The sequence below is a fragment of the Eumetopias jubatus genome, unplaced genomic scaffold, assembly GCF_037043125.1.
Source record: "Eumetopias jubatus isolate StellerSeaLion01/CBP00866 unplaced genomic scaffold, mEumJub1_p1.0 scaffold_13, whole genome shotgun sequence".
In the NCBI taxonomy this organism is placed as follows: Eukaryota; Metazoa; Chordata; class Mammalia; order Carnivora; family Otariidae; genus Eumetopias; species Eumetopias jubatus.
Window position 1 is genome coordinate 40,763,357 of NW_028274819.1, and position 20,880 is coordinate 40,784,236.

Sequence of the window (20,880 nt, forward strand, 5' to 3'; positions counted from 1 at the left end):
GAATATGCTTGTATGGAACCAGAATTACCTTGGCTAGCCATTATCCTGTGGTCCGCATGTGTCCAGAGCTGCCCGGGCTCTTGAATTTACAAAAGAAATAGAAGCCCTTGTCCCTGTTCTGAAGGGGCTTGCTGCCTTATTGAAAGATAAGACGTGCATGAATCAAATATTCAAGACCCAGTTAATAAAGTGCTGAAATTGTGCAGGGAGAGGGGGTAGGCTTTCATAGAGGAAGAGGGCCCGGTTCAGGTCATAGTAGGAAGACTGCAAGAAGCCAGTGGGCATGAATCACCCTGAAGGGACTGAATTAGAAAAAAAGAAAAAGGAAACTAGTAACATGCACTGTATGCCTATTATATTCTAGGAACTGTGTTAGGCAATGTTTTATCTTCTGCTGGTCTCATTACAGTTTTGCGAAGCATGTCTAGAAACCCATGTTTCACAGGTGAGGAAACTAGAACTCGGGTAATGTTATCAAACATTGTCTTACTGGTTTCAAATATTATCAAATATAATCTATATTGCACAACTTCTTTTTTAGACCTTTCTCTATTTTCATACTTTGATTTTAGAGAACCACACCAACTGACCATGATTGAAGACAATAAGGAAAATAAAGACCATTCCTTAGAAAGAGGAAGAGCAACTCTCATTTTTTCCTTGAAGAATGAAGTTGGTGGACTTATAAAAGCACTGAAAATCTTCCAGGTAAGCACTCTCCATATTATTGCATAATACTCTTCTCAAAGGAGCCTCTAAAATTATATTTAAAATATAAATTATTATAAATTCTTCAGAGACGGATGGGAGAAATTTCTGAAGCACTTAAGTTTCTAAAATATTGCTTAATTCTAACAAATGGGCAAGGGATACAAACCATTTACAGAAGAGAAGATACAAATAGCTAATAAAGAAACGGGGGAGGAAAGATTCACTTCACAGATTTAAGAGAAGCAGATCTTAATTTTGTTTTAATGAAATAGAATATTAAAAATTTAATATTATTTAATGACATTAGTAATATATTTAATAGACATTTTTAATATAGGAAAATAGCAAAGATTCTACAATTATACTGTTCCCTATGGTCAAAGCTTCAGTGCATTTGGGACTTAAATACACCTTTGGTGTGAGGGTAAATTGGCACAATGTGTAGGGAAACATTATGTATTAGAGCCTTAAAATGTTCACACAATTTGACCCAGTAATTCCACTTCCATAAATCCATCTTTTAATTTTTTTTTTTTTGAGAGAGAGCACGCATGCACGAGCTGGGGGGGGCTGCAGTGGGGAGAGAGGGAGAAGGAGAGAATCTTAAGCAGGCTCCACACTCAGTGCTCAGCGTGGAGCCCTATGCAGGGCTTGAGCTCATGACCCTGAGATCATGACCTGAGACAAAATCAAGAGTTGGAGGCTTACCTCACTGAGCCACCCAGGCGCCCCCCATAAATCCATCCTGAGGGAATAGGGGTCTGTCAGGCAGAACAGGAATATTTACCGAGTACTTACTGTGTGCCAAGTGCCATGTAGAATCTAAGGATGTGGGCCTGAACAACGTAGACACAGTGCCTGCCTTCACACTATGTGTAATCCAGGGGGAAAGACAGACAGTAAACAAATAACAATAGTAAATAATTACATGTGTGTGAAGTGACCTGAAAGAAATACCAGATAGTATTATGATAACATTGAACTGGGGGACCTAACCTAGTTTATGGGCTTAGGGATACAAAGACTTATTTATAAGAACTAAAAATTATGAACAAACTACTTTTCCAAGGATAGGGGACAGGTTAAAGTATGCTAATAGAACATCATTGGGATTAAATTCTTAGACTCTGGAGGTGGACCCCCTGAGTTCAAATCCTTGCTCTGTCACTTATTGGCTGGGTGATCATGGAAAAATTAATTAGTCTCTTTGTGCTTTAGTCCTTTCATCCATAAAATGAGAACCCTGCCTCCCTCATAGGGTCATTGTGAGAACTAACAGAATTAATATGTAAAGAGCTGATGTTAACTATTTTAAAAATCAAGTTTATATCCATACATGCTATTTTATAGCCATGTGAAAATAATATTTCAAAGAATTAAGAATTTTAAATACAGACCAGTTGTCTAGAAGAGTTGCAATGAAAAGCATGTTTTCCTACCCAATACACCATATCCTCAGTCCCATTCCCTAGAGTCAACCTCTCAACTATTTCTGTTCTTGATTCCCTTTGATGATGAATTTATAATATCTAAATATTGTTCTGATACCTCTCTTTGAGTTATCAACTTTACATGATATTTGCTCTCTTGTGAATGATATTGATACCATCTCCATCCCTTCTCTCTTTACTTTCCCCCAAGTTTGATAATTATATGATTATTTAACCACTTTATTGATTACCTTTGAGTTTTTAAATAATGTACCTATATTTCTTCTTCCATCAACTTTCTTCTTTATTTTATTTTTAATCAAAGAATGCATGTGCATGGTTTAAAAAGTCAACCCACACTATAAGGCTTATGAAGAAAATAAGTGGTCTTCATCACCACCCCTCATTATTAAATGTTTTTATTTGTTTGTTTGTTTATGGGGGGAGGGGCAGAGGGAGAGAGAAAAATCTCAAGCATACTCCCCGCCCAGGGCGGAGCCCGAGGTGGGGCTCGATCTCACGACCCTGAGATCCTGACCTGAGCCCAAATCGAGTTGGATGCTTAACCGACAGAGTCACCAGAAGGCTCCCCTTCATATCTCCTCATTTTTAAGTTTAATTTAGTTTGCTAATCTTACAGCAAAGGGTTGAGTTAATCATACACTTGAAATCATGTGTAGACTATCATCATCGATTTATACAGCCTCCTCCTGTTTTATTTCATTGTTCCATTCAGTCTCCATTTCTCTCTTCTGATAGACAGCTGTTCTGATATATTTGATCTGTACATGGAATTATTTTTATGTGCACTTTAGAATATGTAGTTTTTACATGTGCGTGTTAATTTATATAATTGTTATTGTATAATATACTTTTTCTTTCACTCAGCACTGTTTTTAATATCTACCCATGTTGCTGTGTAACCGTCTCATTTTATTTATCCTCAGCCTGCAGGAGGCAATTATTTCAACTCTTTTAACTACATTTTCTAGAATTTACTTCCATGTTTTTTTTTAAGATTTTATTTTTAAGTAATCTCTACACCCAAGGTGGGGCTTGAACTGACAACCCAGAGATCAAGAGTCCCATGCTTTACTGACTGAGTCAGCCAGGCGTTCCTACCTCCATGTTTTATAAACAGTACACTTGTTGTGTATTTCTTGATTTTTTTCACTTGTAGATACCACCTACTGATTTCCTACAATGAAAGTAAAGACAGCTTTTTTGACACAGTCCCCTTTCCAGTGGCCCCCTTGACTTTCCTTGCCCCCATCTTCCCAATGAAGTTATGTCCCAGTGTTTGGCTGTGCCAGTGTTCAGTGTTTTCATTCTTAATATTATATAAATCTTGCTCAAAGAAGAACCACATTATCCATTATTTTGACTTCCTTTTTGGTAAACAGGATTACAACTTAGTGTTTAAAAGCATGGGCTATGGAGCAGGACAGCTTGAGTTTGAATTCCAGCTTTGACACTTATTAGCTGTGTGTCTTTGGGCAAACTGCTTAACTTCTCTGTGGCTCTTTTTCTGTAATTGAAATACAGGATAGGGAATGTCTCACTTATTACTTCTACTTTATGTAAATTTCCCAGGGTCTTCCTGACTAAAATTTTCTTCCAGATGGACTTTTAAATTATTTAGTTACATTTCCTCAACAAATTCCATCAAGATTTTGATTTTGATAATGTTCAATTTATTGAGTAATTTAGGAAGAATTGACAGTTTGCATCTTTGTCTCTAAAAACATAGTTTAACTTTATATTTATTCAAGTCATAATTCAGAAAATATTTATGAATGCATTCTTATTGTAAAAATTAGTAAGAAATAGACTAAACTCTACTTTGTTAAAATTTTTTTAAATTTTTAATTTCAGTATAGTTAACATACAGTATATTATTAGTTTCAGGTGTACAATATAGTGATTCAGCACTTCCATACATTACCCTGTGCTCATCACAAGTGCCCTCCTTAATCCCCAGCACCTATTTCACCCATCGCCCCACCCCCCTCCCCTCTGGTGACCATCAGTTTGTTCTCTGTAGTTAAGAGTCTGTTTCTTGGTTTGTTTCTCTCTCTCTCTCTTTTTTCTTCTGCTCATTTGTTTTGTTTCTTAAATTGCACAAATGAGTGAGATTATATAGTATTTGTCTTTCTCTGATTGGCTTATTTCACTTAGCATTATACTCTGTAGCTCCATCCATGTCATTGCAAATGGCAAGATTTCATTCTTTTTTATGGATGAATAATATTCCATTGTGTATATATACCACATCTTCTTTATCCATTCATCTATGGATGGACAGTCGGGCTGCTTCCATAATTTAGCTATTGCAAATAATGCTGCTATAAACATAAGGGTGCATGTATCCCTCTGAATTAGTGTTTTTGCATTTTTTGTGTAAATACCCAGTAGTGTGATTACTAGATTGTAGGGTAGTTCTATTTTTAACTTTTTGAGCAACCTCCATACTGTTTTTCAGAGTGGCTGCCCCAGTTTGCACTTCCACCAACAGTGCAAGAGGGTTCCTTTTTCTCCACATCCTCACCAACACTTGTTATTCCTTGTGTTTTTTATTTTAGCCATTCTGACAAGTGTGAGGTGATATCTCATTATGCTTTTGATTTTCATTTCTCTGATGATGAGCGATGTTGAGCATCTTTTCATGTGTGTGTTGGCCATTTGGATGTCTTCTTGGGAGAAATGTCTGCTCATGTCTTCTGCCCATTTTTAAATTTGAATTATTTGGTTTTGGGTGTTGAGTTGTATCAGTTCTTTATAAACGTTGGATACTAACTTTTTATCAGGTACATCATTTGCAAGTATCGTCTCCCATTCAGTAGGTTGCCTTTTAGTTTTGTTGATTGTTTCCTTTGCTGTGCAGAAGTTTTTTTATTTTGATGTCGTCCCAATTGTTTATTTTTGCTTTTATTTCCCTTGCCTCAGGAGACATAACTAGAAAAATGTTGCTACGGCTGATGTCAAAAACTCTCCTTTACTTCTGATCAACTCCAGGATATTTAGTAACTGGCTTTCTTCTGTTGATTCCATGATAAAGTCTATGTTCCAGGATAAATCCTGTGTATTCCAATTTCCCAACATCCCTGATACTCTTTTCTTCTTGTGGTTCATGTTCCTAATAATTCTTACTTCATCTCTACCTTTGCATATACAGTTCTTCCTGTTTGGAATCCTCCTTCTTCCCTTCTGTCTTCCTACTCTATCTATTCTTTAAGACTCATCTTGGTTCCTGTCTGCTCCGTGGAAATGTTTACTTTCTCTAGCCCATAATGCTTTTTCCCAGAACATCTTCTGCACCTACTTACTACTTGTGTTTTCTCTTAGCCTTTCATGTATTAGGCAACTAGATTATAAACTCCTTGTATGTCTTGCTTTTCTTCATATGCTTCACAGCCTTTACCTGCCTACATAGGTGTTCACCAAGTTAATTCAAATTGAACTGGTTAGTGTTGGAAATCGGCTATTCTAACCTCATTTTTGTTAGATGCTGGGTAATTGGTTCTTATTTTTCGTTATTACGCCACTGGTGCTGGTCCTCAGCGATCCAAACTGGTAAGAGAAGATATTGTCCTCCCACAGGTTTGCACATATGGCACCCAGCTCAGGCTGGCATGGGAAGAGAGCAGAAGAAGCAATCTGCTTCAGCTGGTTACTAAGTTTGTAGCTTAAGAGATTTGAGGTATTAAATACACTGTTCAAGCTGTTCATCTAATTTTATTAAATGCATATTCACAAAAGAAACTTTCCTTTCTAAAGGACTAACATTAATATCACTTTTTGAAGATGCTTTTATTTGTAAGAAATTTTTGAAAAGTTCTTTTTATCTAGGAGATTTGATATTTTTATTTGAGGCCATTCAGTTCTGGCAATTTGAGGGACTTCTAGTGGGTGTTATTTTATTAGTTTCTGGAGGATGTGATGAATTTTTCAACTTTTTTGAACATTACCTGATATTTAGGGGGAATTATTTTGCTGTTGGCAGCACTAAAAACAGCCTTTTTCTCTTTTGACTATGATGGTGAGTTTGGAATTGATTTTTAGTGGTAGTGAAAGTAATGAGCTCAGAGACTATTACCATTTGAGGCTGTCATATGTATCTTTACTCTCTGCTTTACCCAGGAGAAGCATGTGAACCTGTTACATATTGAGTCCCGAAAATCAAAGAGAAGAAACTCAGAATTTGAGATTTTTGTTGACTGTGATATCAACAGAGAACAGTTGAATGACATTTTTCATCTGTTGAAGTCCCATACTAACGTTCTCTCTGTGAATCCACCAGACAATTTTACTGTGAAGGAAGATGGTAAGTTTGAAAAGTGAAAATCCCACTCAGAAGATTAAGTACATAATGTGTGTCCAATCTTATATTTATCCTGAAGGCATGAAAATAAAAATAAAACACTGTCTCTTCAAATTGCTTAGTTTGGTAGTGAAGGGAGCAGAAAATGTAATTGCTCAAAATACTATAGAGCAATTATAAAGTAACATTTTATCAAGTGTGAGAGGAGCGAGAGGGAAACCTTGGGTATAAGAAAGAATTCAGAATAGTTAGAAATTAAGTTTTCTGTTTCCGAATCATTAAGCATTTCTTAATTTCACAAACCTTCAATTTACAATCCCTGAGCACTTAGAAATTCCCACAGGGCTTAGCATCTGGCAGATATTAAGTGAATATTCAAATTTGTTGAGAATATTGATTAGGGGCTGACAACTATGATGTGAATACATTCTTTACACACTCCTCCCTGTCCCCACTCCCACCAAAAGTGAGTGAAAAACAACAAAACCTCCTAAGGTTTCTAATGGCTAAGATCTTCTGTTGTGGAAAAAATCCTTGTCATTTACTTGGCACAAAAGATAAAAGGATAATTCAACCACATTTTGTATATAGTACTCAATTTAAAGTAATCCCTTTAGAACATGCACAATATTGGGGTGTACTCAGGGCTGACACTCATCTGTTATGTATTTTATGGCTGTGTAAGTTATTAAAATACTAATAAGCTTCCATTTCTGAGTGGCAGATAGCTGCTTCCCCAAGTCCCTTGCGTGTCCCCACCATGCATAAAGCCTGTGCGCTCCAGATACCCTAGGAGTCCTAGGCCCCCTACCGACAACCAAAGGGCTAACAGCTGGTGGAGCAGAAGCCTAGGACTCTGCTCATGTCTATTTTGAGTGATTGTTGCCCCTGTGGTATTTCTGGTTAAATCTCTTGACTATCACTTCTGGGTGTGTTAAAAAGAGCATTAGGCTGGAGCAAGGAGGATTGAATTCTAGTCCTCTCTCTTCCAACAGAGATGAGTTTCCCTTGGATAAATTACCTCTCGGAGCTTGGTTATCTCATCTATAATATGAAGAGTTTTCTAGGGGCTAAATGGTTCAGTTGATATTTAGGGAATACCAACTTGTGTCAGTTATTTCTACTGAGAAGCAAGGATACAAATATATGTATGGTCCCTCCCCTAGAGTCCTTCCCATTCTTTCCCGTGAGACAGATATAAGCAGATCCGTTTCCGAGAATCAGAGCAACCCGGAAGACGGAGAATTAGCTCCACCTACAGGGTCAGGGAAGGTTGATTTGGGTCTTGAAGGAAGAGAAGGGTAGTCTCAGGAAAACAGAAGGATGGGGTGGAGCAGGAAGTGGGAGTAGGGTATAGGTTATCCAGGCAGGAGAACAACAGGTGCAAACCCCCAGAGTTACAGGAGGGCTTGTATGTCTGAGGGAGGGTGAGAGATCCAAGTGGCAAAGACATCAGTGATCTCTAAGAGCCTTTGCATCAACAAAAAGAAACATTCAAAGTTCTCATTAAATTTTGCACATTGGTCTGCAAAGTTACACATCCTAACTCTGCTTTTTTAAGGATAGCTAAATATGTAGCTTAAACAGTTTTGTTTTGGTTTTTTTTGGTGTATTTTAGGTCCATTACCAAAATGTAGCATTTCACCAACCCTTAGGAAATCAAGGCTCAAAATATATTTGAACTCAAAAATTTCAAATAAAATTTACTTATTAGAAATAAAGCAATTTACTTGTTCAGGGGCGCCTGGGTGGCTCAGTCGTTAAGCATCTGCCTTCGGCTCAGGTGATGATCCCAGAGTCCTGGGATCGAGCCCCACATCGGACTCCCTGCTCAGCGGGAAGCCTGCTTCTCCCTCTCCCTCTCCCCCTACTTGTGTTCCTTCTCTTGCTGTGTCTCTCTCTGTCAAATAAATAAATAAAATCTTTAAAAAAAAGAAATAGAGCAATTTATTTGTTTAAATTTTGACTCAAAGTACAAGCTACAATAAAAATGTCATCCAAATGTATTTTTGACTTTCTTAATTTTTTCTTCCTTATTGCCTATTTAAGATTGTCTCTTCAACTGTTAGTGGTTTTGTATTTTGCAGGTATGGAAACTGTTCCTTGGTTTCCAAAGAAGATTTCTGACCTGGACCATTGTGCCAACAGAGTTCTGATGTATGGTTCTGAACTGGATGCAGATCATCCTGTAAATATTTTTAATAAATCTTTTCATGAAAATAATTTAAAGCAAACTAAAAATTAAGGGAAATTCTTTCCTTTTCTGGGAGAACGTGCTTATGCTAGACTAAATAGGATCTGGTTTTAATCTGGATTTCGGGAAGTGCCGGTAGTTCTCCACACTGGCGGAATCCCGACTAACTTCCTGAAGAGCATCTAACTTCACTGGCTCTGAGACACTGTCCCCTATCTGGCATTCCTAGTAATAAGAGCTTTTCTAAGAATTTGGATTATTGGAAAGCGGGGGGGTAAAGATAGGAGGGGGAAAAACTTATCACCCATGCTGTCCAGCACGACTGGTTTATTAGGCAGTTGATGAACTAGGAAGTTGTTTCTTTGGAAAATTATATGGGACACGGTACAGGCATAAGATGGAGAGTTAGTAAGCCCAGAGCATTAAGGTTGCTTATGGAGTCCCATGGTCCTGGGACGGTGGAGAAAAAAAGAGTGCAATTTTGGAGCAGTATGCACCAGTGCTTTGATCTGCCGCTTAGTAGCTCTGTTCATTGACTGCATATTGCCTTAAATGGCCCTCAGCTGGTCCACCTATTTTTTTCTATAATATCTCATCGAGCAATTTATTAATTGCAATTGTACTTGCTCTCAAGGCATTTGCAGTCTAGTTGGAAAGACAAAGCACACGTCTATAAATAAACGTGAGATCAAATTGTGAAAAGTGCCAAGTGGCAGGAACAAATTGCTTTGAGATGTACACAAGAAGACAAACACTTCTAGTTGAAGAGATCAGAGAAAGGCAACATTTTAACGAGGACTTAAAGGAGTTTGGCAGGAAAGAGATGGGGAGGAAGAACAGTTCATTGCAACATGAGCAAAGGTTCAGAGGTAAGAAAATCTGGAGCATGTTTATGGAGAGGTGACTAAATAATTTTTTTCTGATCCACTGCCAAGTGCTATTGATTTTACCTCCTAAATATTGCTTAAATTTGTTCCTTGTTTATTCCTATTAGCACATCTTAACTTGTCTCCCAGCCTCCAGGTCACCACCTCAACCCAACCTCCTCATAGTCACTAGAATGATCTAAAACCTCAGTATGATCATTTTCCCTTTTCTGCCTAAAGCTCACCAACGATACCTAGGTACCCATCTAAGAAAATTGAAAACATATGTCCACACAAAAACTTGTACACAAATGTTCATAGCAGCTTTGTTCATAATAACAAAAAAGTGGAAACAACTCAGATGTCCATCCACTGATGAATAGATAAGTGTGATATGTTCATAAAATGGAATGTTAGTGATTATAAAAAAAAAACACAAAATTTTGATACATGCATGCTACAACATGGAGGAAACTTGAAAACTGGTCACAAAAGACCATATGTTATATGATTCCTTTTATACGAAATATCTAGAACACCCAAATTTGTAGAAACAGAAAGCAGATTAATGGTTGCCAGGGGCTGGAGATGAAGGGAAACAGGAAGAGTCTGTGAATGAGTATGGTGTTTCTTTGGGGGATAAACATTTTCTGAAATTATAGTGGAGGTGGTTGCACAACACTGTGAATGTACTAAAAATCACTACACTGTACACTTTAAAATTTTATGGTGTGTGAATTATATCTCCATAAAGCTGTTGTTTAAAAAAAACAAAAACCCACCAATGACTTCCCCGTTAGCCACAGACTGAAATCCAAGCTGTTTCCGACCTTTACTAGCAGACCTCGAACTAGTCCGCGCTGTGGCCCCCTCGCTCTCCAAGCTCAGCTCACATTTCCTCCGGCGCAGGCGCAGCGGGCTGTTTTTCATTGCTGTGCTCTCATTGGCGCTGTCCTTTCTGTTCTTTCCCACCCAGCTGTCCCCACTCCTTTACTGAGACTTAGCTTGGGAGTCATTGTTGGGAAACCCTTCCTGACCCCCACTACCCTTTTTCACATACTCTGGATGAGGAGTTTCTCTTTTGAGTTCCAGTGGCATTTTGGGCATATAAGGCATTTAGCATATTGTTTCATAATAATTGGTTGATGTAAACTCCTGGAAGACCCAGGTTGTGCTTTGTTCCTATTTGTTTCTCTGGATTTTAGCGCAAGGCCAAGTGCCTAGGAGGGGCTTGTAAATCTGTGTGAAAGAGATGAGTCTCATTCTCCCCTTTCAAGTGTCTTCCCTTTCTTTCCTGTTTTGTGTTATTGGCTGTTTTCTCCTGGGCTTTGCTTTTTGAAGTCTTAATTTTACCTATTTTTAAAAAATATTTTTCTAAGTATAAATTCTAATGTTACTACCTTCTTTATTAGCATTGTTTGCTTTTGCAAATATAAGTGTGTTTTTACTTTGCGATAAAATCTAAGGCTAGATTTAGCTGTCATGACTTCATGTATTATTAATTATAATTTTATTATTAATTATGGTTATAGGAAAATATAGCTGAAGAAGTAGTCAAACAATTAAGAAAAAAAATCTCACATTTGGAAAAGTGTTGTGTATTTAACTACGATGATGCTTTTCTTATTCTTCAAACCATTTTATTTTAGTAGCTGCAATAGTATAAAGCTTTCATATAACATTGCCTCTTTTTATCAACTTATTTTATTGAAATTCAATTTTTAGCATTAGTGTATCATTAGTTTCAGATGTTCAGAGTTCAGTAATTCATCAGTTGCATGTAACACCCAGTGCTCACTACATCACATGCCCTCCTTAATGCCCATCACCAAGTTACCCCATCCCCCCACCCATAACATTGCCTTTAAAAATGATCATACATTTCTAAACAGTGCTTGCTCAAAATAACAATAATGTAGCCCTTTAATATAATGAAACCTTCCCTAAATATCATTTGTCAGTATTTTTTAGTATGGATATTTTTAAACTTTTCTTTAATTATCAGGGCTTCAAAGACAATGTCTACCGTAAAAGACGGAAGTATTTTGCAGACTTGGCTATGAACTATAAACAGTAAGTGTATTATAAAAATAACTTATTCAATTTTGAAATAATAAATGAATGGAGTAAATTATGCTCATTTAGTAATTAAAAGATAAGTGCTATTTTTTATTGAATGCTAATTCAAAATAACTTCTCTTTGTCTCATTAGTGGAGACCCCATTCCCAAGGTTGAATTCACTGAAGAGGAGATTAAGACCTGGGGAACTGTGTTCCAAGAGCTCAACAAACTTTACCCAACCCATGCCTGCAGAGAGTATCTCAAAAACTTACCTTTGCTTTCTAAATATTGTGGATACCGGGAAGATAATATCCCACAATTGGAAGATGTCTCAAACTTTTTAAAAGGTAATATGCTTAACTTTTTGTAAGGAGAATGTTGAACCCTGTTGTGATCATGACAATTTTTAATAGAGGAATAAAGTTCAAGTATATGGGAGGTCAGAATTTTCCTTACTCTGTCCTGGAGTATTTGGCATCCCATTTGAAGAGGGACAATCATGATCTGGAGCAAGTGTAGAGGAAAGTGAGCAGAATTATAAGGGGCTTGGAAAAATCTATTATATAAATAAAATTTGAAGGACTCTTAGGGTGTTTAACCTGGAGATATAGGGGACATTCGAGCTTTATTTAAATACTAGCTGATCATCTTAGGTAATAGGGGGAATACTATGTTGCCCTAAAGTAAATGACAATCGGATAGAAACTGCAAGCTTTTAGCTCAAAATGGAGAAAACCTTGTTAACTGAAGCTCCTTTCCACCCTAAGACTCTATCATTTTCCCATGGAAGAAGATGTGCTAGTAGAAACATCAACAAAGATTAAGGACATTTTTTTTCTCTTTTAGTTCTTCATGCCTATTTGCTTCAGGCTTCCTTATTTTTTCTAGCTAGTATAGGAAGTAAAATGATCAGTTATCTCCAGGTTTACAATATATAAGAAAAATAAATATCCCCTTTGATCTCAGCAGACTAGAACCTTAGGGAACAAATAGAAGTTATGTTTTTCACTCTAAGGGAGTTTAGTTTATTTCCATCATGGTCTGAAATTCCTATCTTTGAATTTCTTACACAGACCATCATAAAAACCTACATACCTATTCAACTCCATAATTCTTATTAGCCAACCACTATGCACAACACTAAGAAAAACTAAATAGGAAAAGGCACTATTGTTTTATAAGGGAAGAACTTGTATAAATGGTTCCTATAAAAACTAGATTTAAAAAAAGTGATTAAGGATGACAGAGAACCAATGCATGTGACCTCACACTTGGGTATTACAAAGATGGGCAAGCATATGCTACAGAAGTTACCAAATTAAATTTGCTTGAGATTTGGAGGAAATATTTTGTTATGGATACAAAACTAAAAGCTATTCACTTGGGTTCTGGAGCATGAGTTGGATGCAGAACAGGTTGCTAAAGGTGTTTCAAGGGAAATTGTCAAAGAAGGAAACCCAAACCTAAATGATAGTTCAAACAAAACACCAGTTGGAAGGAGCTCTCTACACTGTCAAATATGGTAGCCCCTAGACACATGTGGTTGTTTAAATAATTCACCTTAATATAAATCAAAATGTTAGTTTCCTAGCCAAAGTAGCCACATTTCAAGTGCTTAATAGCCACATGTGGTTAGTGGCTACCCTACTGTGTAGACTAGGTATAGAACATTTCCATTATTGTGGAGAGTTCTATTGGACCATGAAGTCTACGCATCAGAGTGGGGGAATCCAAGTACAAAAGCAACCAGATGGAACTGGAAGAGCAGAGGGCAAGGGTTTCAAATGAACAGGGAGCGTAGAGCTTATAGAGGTCCCCTGAGTCACTGCTGCCCTACTGGCAGGCCCCCTTCTACAGAGGGCAAGCCGTTGTAGCTGTTGGGGAATCGAAGAGCACCATCCAATTTAGATCAAATATACTTTGCAAAAGAAAGTACTGGCTAAAAATGGCATAGCTTAAAAAGTGATTCTGATCTAAATTAATAGATCTAGTTGGTTTTTTTTTTTTTTTAAAGGAAGTAAGACTCTGTCTAGGAGATATTCTAAACCCTTTAAGGGGATAGCGAGGTATAATATAAGGAGATCTGGACTCTCATTCTACCTTTATCATCTACGGTGTGACTTTGGGCACATTATTGAGTCTCCGAGCCTCAGTTTAATAGTCGTCACAAGGAGGAGAATAAACTTTAACTCAAATTGTAAACATGACAGGAGATGTGATATGTAAGGTCTAACGCATTGCCTGACCCATGGTAAGTGCTTAATAATTATTACTTTCGCATAGTACACACATGATACATTTAGTTTCCATATTCTCCCTCAAAGTGCTGCTGGGTACCACTGGCAGGATTAAAATGTTACAGTAAATGGTCTGTTGGGGTGAAGATTTTCTTCATTTTCTCCTTTGCTTTGCAGAGCGCACGGGTTTTTCCATCCGTCCCGTGGCCGGTTACTTATCACCAAGAGATTTCTTATCAGGTTTAGCCTTCCGGGTTTTCCACTGCACACAGTACGTGAGACACAGTTCAGACCCTCTCTATACCCCAGAGCCGTGAGTACTTCTGTTTAATATTCATTCATCAAATAGTTATTTGTCAAGATGGTACTTCCTTCAGGAGTCTTGTGTGAAGATTAAATGAATGAACATGTGTAAAGCATTTGGAACAGTGTCTGGCACATAATACATGCTCCATGCTCTATATATGTTAGCCATTATCATTACTATTATTAATTGACAACCTGTTACCTGTTAGGTGTCACGTGCTAGTCTAAGCAGAGGGAATGTAAAAAGAATCAGACAAAAATTTCTGCCTTCATATAATTTATTTTAATGGGGGATAGAGATAATAAACAAACAAGTAAATATATATAGATATAAATATATTTAATACATTAAAATATATAGTATAATATATATACATTTATGTATATAAATGTGTATATATATATATATATATATTTAATATCACCAATCAATGGTGATAAGTGCCATGGAGAAAAACAAAGCAGAGAAAGGGGAAAGAGGTGTATGTGTGGAGTGTTTCTATTTTGAAAAGTGTGATCAGACAAGGACCCACTGAGAAGGTGACATTTGAGCAGGGACCTGATTTGGTGGGGGTATGGGGCAGACATGTCTATGGGTATCTTATGTGTATATGTTTGTGAGTGGCCTAAGTTTTGAACCAAAATAGTTTCTTTAGTAAATTGTTAGTGTCTTTCGTGGTCCATTTGCAAAGTAATACCACCTGAATAAAAGTAAGATCAGATTTTGATTTGGTTGAATTGTTGACCATACATTTATATGTGACATAAGCATCACAGAGTGACAAACCTGTACCTCTTTTTCAGAGATACTTGCCATGAACTCTTAGGTCATGTCCCCCTTTTGGCTGAACCTAGTTTTGCGCAATTCTCCCAAGAAATTGGCCTGGCTTCCCTTGGAGCTTCAGAGGAGGCTGTTCAAAAACTGGCAACGGTATAAATCGGAAAATAGCTGTATAGATCAGTAATTCTTATCGGGGTGGGATGGGAGTGTGAGTTTAAAAGTGCATATTCAAGATGACTGTTAGAAAATTTGTCTTTGCTCATATTTAATTTAATTTAAATAATTTCAATAGCATTAAAGGAGGATGTGAAATTTTAAGGTTCATCAAAAGGAGACATGTGCTTTAAAAAAGGTAGAGAAACACTAGAGTTCAATAATGTTAATTATTTGTAGATCTTTTTTCAGTAAAAATGATAGGTTCTCTGAAAATGATGCTAAAAATGTTTTTGAGCATTAGGTACAAGACACCTTGCTGGAAATACAAAGATGGAATAAGGCCTGGTTCCTGCCGTCAAGGAATTTATATACAACTTAGGGAGACAGTTGTGTTGAATGGATGAACTCTACAGAGAAGTTCAGGCAGAGTGTTCTGGGAGGGCAGAGAATGGCTTGGGGAAGGTTTCATGGAAGAGGAGTATCTGGACTAGCCTAGGGAAGATGAGTCATGTTTTCACCTGCCAAGAAAGGAAGAAAGAGCATCTTAGGATGAGGGCACACAGGGAAAGACAAGGAGGTGCTTGGTGTATCTGGGTTTCGAAATGACAAGAAGCTGGAACAGAGTGTGTTAGGGTGGGGGAGGTAGTATGAAAAAGGCTAAATGATTAGAAGAGTGCTTCTCAAATCGTGGTTTGGGGACCCCCTGGTGTTCCTGAAAACCTTGCACAGGGTCCTTGAGTGAAAGATCCACTCAGAATGCAAAGGGGATTTCAATATAAGAACTAGAGTTCATTGATATGGTTTCATATTCCACATTGCAAATGAACTTTAAGAAATTACCACTTGTTGAGTTTTGACGTAGTATCAAAGAAGAATATCCACAGTTATCTGAAAAGGCTATTATAATACATAGCCTTCTTCCAACTACTTATCTGTGTGAGGCTGAGTTTTCTTCATATACTTCAACCAAACCAACATATGGCAACAGGTTAACTATAGAAGCAGATAAGAGAATCCATCCTGTTTTTCCAGCCAGACATTAAATAACATCTGGACAGATATTTAAAAAGATTGGGAACAATGTAAAACAATGTTTCTTTCCTGACCCTTTTTTTTTTGTGTCCTACAATATAGTTACTTTGCATTAAATTGGTATGTTACCATAAAATGGTTTATTACATTTTAAAATTAATTAGTAAACATGTAAATGTTTTCAGTCTTAACTCATATAAAGAAAAGGTCCTTCAGTCCTGAGTAATTTTTAAGAGTATACAAGAGTCCTGGGAACAGCAGTTTGAGAAGTGCTAGTTTAGAATAAAGCCAGATTGTAGAAATACCTGGGAACAAGTCTGGGGATCTTGAACTTTATTCCAGGGCACTTTGGGTCAGTGACTAAGAGTTGCAGTTTGTTTTAAATTGAGGTATTCAGGCTGTGAAAGTAACATCAATATCCTTTTGCAGTGCTACTTTTTCACTGTGGAGTTTGGTCTCTGTAAACAAGACGGGCAGTTGCGAGTCTTTGGTGCTGGATTACTTTCTTCTATCAGTGAACTGAAGGTAAAAGCCGTAAGTCTCTCCATATAGCCATGTTTACTTAATATAATTGATATGACCTGAAAGGGTTTTTGGATTTGAACAGGTGCATACTATGGAAAATACTTGGGGTGGCAGTAAACATCACTTAAGAGACAATTTTCTCTATTTCCTAGGTTTATAGAGATACCCTAAATGTTTTTTACTTATATATGGAATTTAATTACTTAATTTCTTTCTTTTTTGAATATAGTTGACACACTATAGACATGTTTTATTTATTTTTTCTTTAAAATTTTTTATTGTTTTGTTAATCACCATACATTACATCATTAGTTTTTGATGTAGTGTTCCATGATTCATTGTTTGCAAATAAACACCCAGTGCTCCATGCAGAACGTGCCCTCTTTAATACCCATCACCAGGCTAACCCATCCCCCCACCCCCCCTCCCTTCTAGAACCCTCAGTTTGTTTTTCAGAGTCCATTGTCTCTCATGGTTCGTCTCCCCCTCCAGTTTCTCCCCCTTTCATTCTTCCCCTCCTGCCATCTTCTTTTTTTTTTTTTCTTAACATATATTGCATTATTTGTTTCAGAGGTACAGATCTGTGATTCAACAGTCTTGCACAATTCACAGTGCTCACCATAGCACATACCCTCCCCAATGTCTATCACCCAGCCACCCCATCCCTCCCACCCCCTTCCACTCCAGCAACCCTCAGTTTGTTTCCTGAGATTAAGAATTCCTCATATCAGTGAGGTCTTTTATTTATTTAAAGGTTTATTTATTCATTTTAGAGAAAGAGAGAGCGCATAAGCAGGGGAGGGGCAGAGGGAGTGGGAGAGAGAGAGAATCCCCGAGCAGATTCCCTGCTCCGCACTCGGAGCCCTCATGCAGGGCTTGATCCCAGGACCCCGAAATCATGACCTGAGCCAAAACTAAGAGCTGGCCGCTTAACCAACCAAGCCACCCAGGTGCCCCAATAGACATATCTTTTATATAAAAAGTATTTTAAAGCTTTTGCTTACAAGTTTTGCTGTTCCCTCACCATTTTTAGTGTGTTAGCAATAACTTCTCCTAAATTCTATGGAATTTTTTGAGAATTTTATTTATCTAATAAAGGAATGAACTTATGTTTGCTGAGTGATGGGTGTGTGTCAAATACTATCCATGGTACTTCTTGCTCTCAGGAGTCTACCACCTGATGGTGGGTATTAGTCATGTATATAAATTACTAGTGCAGGCTAGGAAGTAAGTGTCATAATGCAGGAATGTACATAAATATTGTTGGGTGCCTCTTACACATGAGTGTTAGAACACAGTCATGGAGATGGTCTTGGGGCATTTATGGGGAACAGCAAGCCATTTGTTTTGCTGGAGTATATTGTGGGTTAAATAATGCTGTAGGAAATAAGTTTGGAATTGTAGGTTGGGGCCATTGCATTAGTACCTTCAGAGACGTGCTGATTCTGGTGGTTGTGTTTGGGATGTGATCCATGAAATTAAACAGTATTCTTTGATTCACTGACTCTTTGTGTTCTAGCATTCACTTTCTGGACATGCTAAAGTAAAGCCCTTTGATCCCAAGATTACCTGCAAACAGGAGTGTCTCATCACAACTTTTCAGGATGTCTACTTTGTATCTGAAAGCTTTGAAGATGCAAAGGAGAAGATGAGGTAAAATGTATCTTCCACGTGTCTTAACTTCCCCCTACAAAAGATTGGTCCAGTAATGGTAACAAATCATAGAAGTAGGCAGGTGGATAATTAGAAGCCTACGAGGTACCTTCTGCCTATGACGTATCTCCCTTTCACAACAAATATTTAGAGTATGTTGTTTATGGTGATGTTTGGTGATTGCATATATGAATCAGATACATTGAGAAACTGGTTTCTTCCCATCAGAGTTTATAATCTATTAGGAAAATAAATTGTAGACAAATTACTATATAACAGCATAGAAAGCCTTAGAGAGATACAGATGAAACTTTGTTCTCCATTTTATTCAGGAGCAATTTATTCCAGATGGGAGAACAGGGAAAGTTTAATGGCATCTGAGAAAGCACTTGAAGGATAAATAGGGTTTAGATATGTTAAGTTTTAGGCTAAGGGAAAGTGTAAAAAAAGGTAAGGGAGGTGGAAAAATATAAGAGTGTGATGCAATGAAGCTATGCTTTAACTATTTTTTTTAACGATTTTGTTGATTGATTGAGCATGAGTAGGGGGAGGGGCAAAAGGAGAGGGAGAGAGAGAATCTCAAGCAAACTCTGTGCTGAGCATGGAAACTGATGTGGGGCTCAATCGCACCACCCTGAGATCATGACCCGAGCTGAAATCAAGAGTCAGATGCTCAACCTACTGAGCCACCCAGGTGACCTGCTATGCTTTAACTATTAATCAGCTAAGTGTGTTGTTAAGAAAGGAGGACATTGGAGGCAGAGAAACTACTCAGGAGCTTTTTGTAATACTTAAGGTGAAAATAAGAGCCTGGGCCAAGACAGAGGTAGTAGGAAAGGAAAGGACTATAGAAGCAGAATCAACAAAACATTTGCTGGAAGGGGTCTGAGGTCACAGTGAGATCATTGCGGGATATATGGGGGTTGAAGACATGCTCCGGGTCTTCCAGAGATTTTCTGTTACTTGCGGAGTTAGGCCGGGCACAGAACCAAATAACAATACTAGCAGGGCTTCCTCTAGCACGTATGACCCCTTTGCACAGACTTGAAGAAGGGGTCCCTTCTGGGTAGACCGGGTGGATTGCAAGCTGCATTTCAGCCCTTACTCATGTATGGTTGTCCTCTGCTGTGTTCCTAGGGGTCCTGAACACAATTGTTCTTGGGGTTGCCAAATGAGAAGTTCAAATGTTGACTTGATGAAGAGGGTAGGACTTGAATGCATGAAGAAAGGGTAGAAGTTAGGTCATTTGAGAGAAGGCTAGAGGAAGACATTCTAAACAGAAAGAATGTCCACGTGCAGGAGGCAGGACTGTTCCTGGCCTGTGTGTGCGTTTGTGTGTGCACGTGCACGCGCAAGTGCACACACGTGCAGATGTGTAAGTGTGCAGGTGTAGTTAAGTAAATCACAGCTGAGGGGTCTGTTACTAGGTGGTCAAGTGCTGCCATTGTCTCCTGATAAAGCTACTGTAGTTGGTCTCCTTACTGTAGCCAAGAAATATATAAAGTAATAAATCACCAGTAAAGTCATCCACAAGATCTTTCCCTAGCGATGCAGGGGTGGATGTGTCTATGACAGTTTTAGTTTTCCTACCTGTGTAGGATTCTAGGGGATCTCTGCATGTGCTGTGTAGGAAAGTAGTCAGATTGGTTGTGTGAACAACTAATAAAGATTTGTCTTTCACCTAGTGTGTGAAATAGGTTTGCTGTTGCTCATTCAGTTTTCATCCTCTGCTTCCTAGAAATTGGTTGCCTCTTATTTGTTTTCTTAAACAGAGAATTTACCAAAACAATTAAGCGTCCATTTGGAGTGAAGTATAATCCATACACACGGAGTATTCAGATCTTGAAAGACACCAAGAGCATAACCAGCGCCATGAATGAGCTGCAGCATGATCTCGATGTCGTCAGTGATGCCCTTGCGAAGGTCAGCAGACAGCCAAGCATCTGATGCTGAGAGTGTCTTGAGTGTCAATTCAGAGGCCTGTGGGTCAGCTCCTGCTTTTCTTGAAGACCTGGTTGTGGAGGGACAGCCTCCAAACAATATTCTCTACTCCTATTCCTTAATTAGTCCTTTGGAAATTTGTGCCTGAATACTGTATACCACCACCTATTATTTTTTTGGTAACGGCTTTAGTGAAATATGATTCATATACCATACAATTCACTGACCACTCATTTTTTATAGAGAATTTTTTGACCCTAGAGATAGATCTAATACCGGCTTGATTCTCTTTTCCCTAATCCTTCTTGAATAAAATGACTTTTATGATCACTTAAAATGCCTGGATGGGTATCATGGAGCTGACCCATACTATTACCTAAGATCCTCTTATTTCTAAAGTATCTTACTTATCATTGAATTTGTGCCATGCTTGATCACACTGACAGCCCTAAATTTAATAGGAGACCAGCTGTCTCCACTGCTAGCGTGGGCAGAAGTATAGAGGCCTTTGCATGTGAAGCATACCTTGTAAAGAGGAAGTAGTCTAGTTTCAAGTGTGGTATCTTGTAGGGAAATATGAGTAGCCAAATTTGGAAAGGTTGATTGGGGTATAATCCTCAAGAGCAGGCTAAGAATTTGGGACTTTCTTTGGTATGGAACTAGGG

General features: G+C 38.0%; 1 protein-coding gene across 1 annotated transcript; it reads left to right on the top strand.

Annotated features, from left to right (window-relative positions):
* The first annotated feature begins 591 nt into the window (after window positions 1-591).
* On the top strand, window positions 592-20,221 carry TPH1 (tryptophan hydroxylase 1). Its single transcript, XM_028116960.1, has 10 exons — window positions 592-708; window positions 6,282-6,465; window positions 8,550-8,650; window positions 11,528-11,595; window positions 11,735-11,931; window positions 13,999-14,134; window positions 14,932-15,058; window positions 16,526-16,621; window positions 18,141-18,274; window positions 20,047-20,221. The coding sequence occupies exons 1-10, from the start codon at window positions 592-594 to the stop codon at window positions 20,219-20,221; spliced, it is 1,335 nt and encodes a 444-aa protein (XP_027972761.1).
* The last annotated feature ends 659 nt before the right edge of the window (window positions 20,222-20,880 follow it).

Coding starts and splice junctions, on each gene's coding strand:
- TPH1 (XM_028116960.1), top strand. CDS start 592: ATGATTGAAGACAATAAGGAAAATAAAGACCATTCCTTAGAAAGAGGA. Junction 8,651..11,527: donor AACTGGATGCAGATCATCCT/GTAAATATTTTT, acceptor TTTAATTATCAG/GGCTTCAAAGACAATGTCTA. Junction 16,622..18,140: donor CTTCTATCAGTGAACTGAAG/GTAAAAGCCGTA, acceptor TTTGTGTTCTAG/CATTCACTTTCTGGACATGC.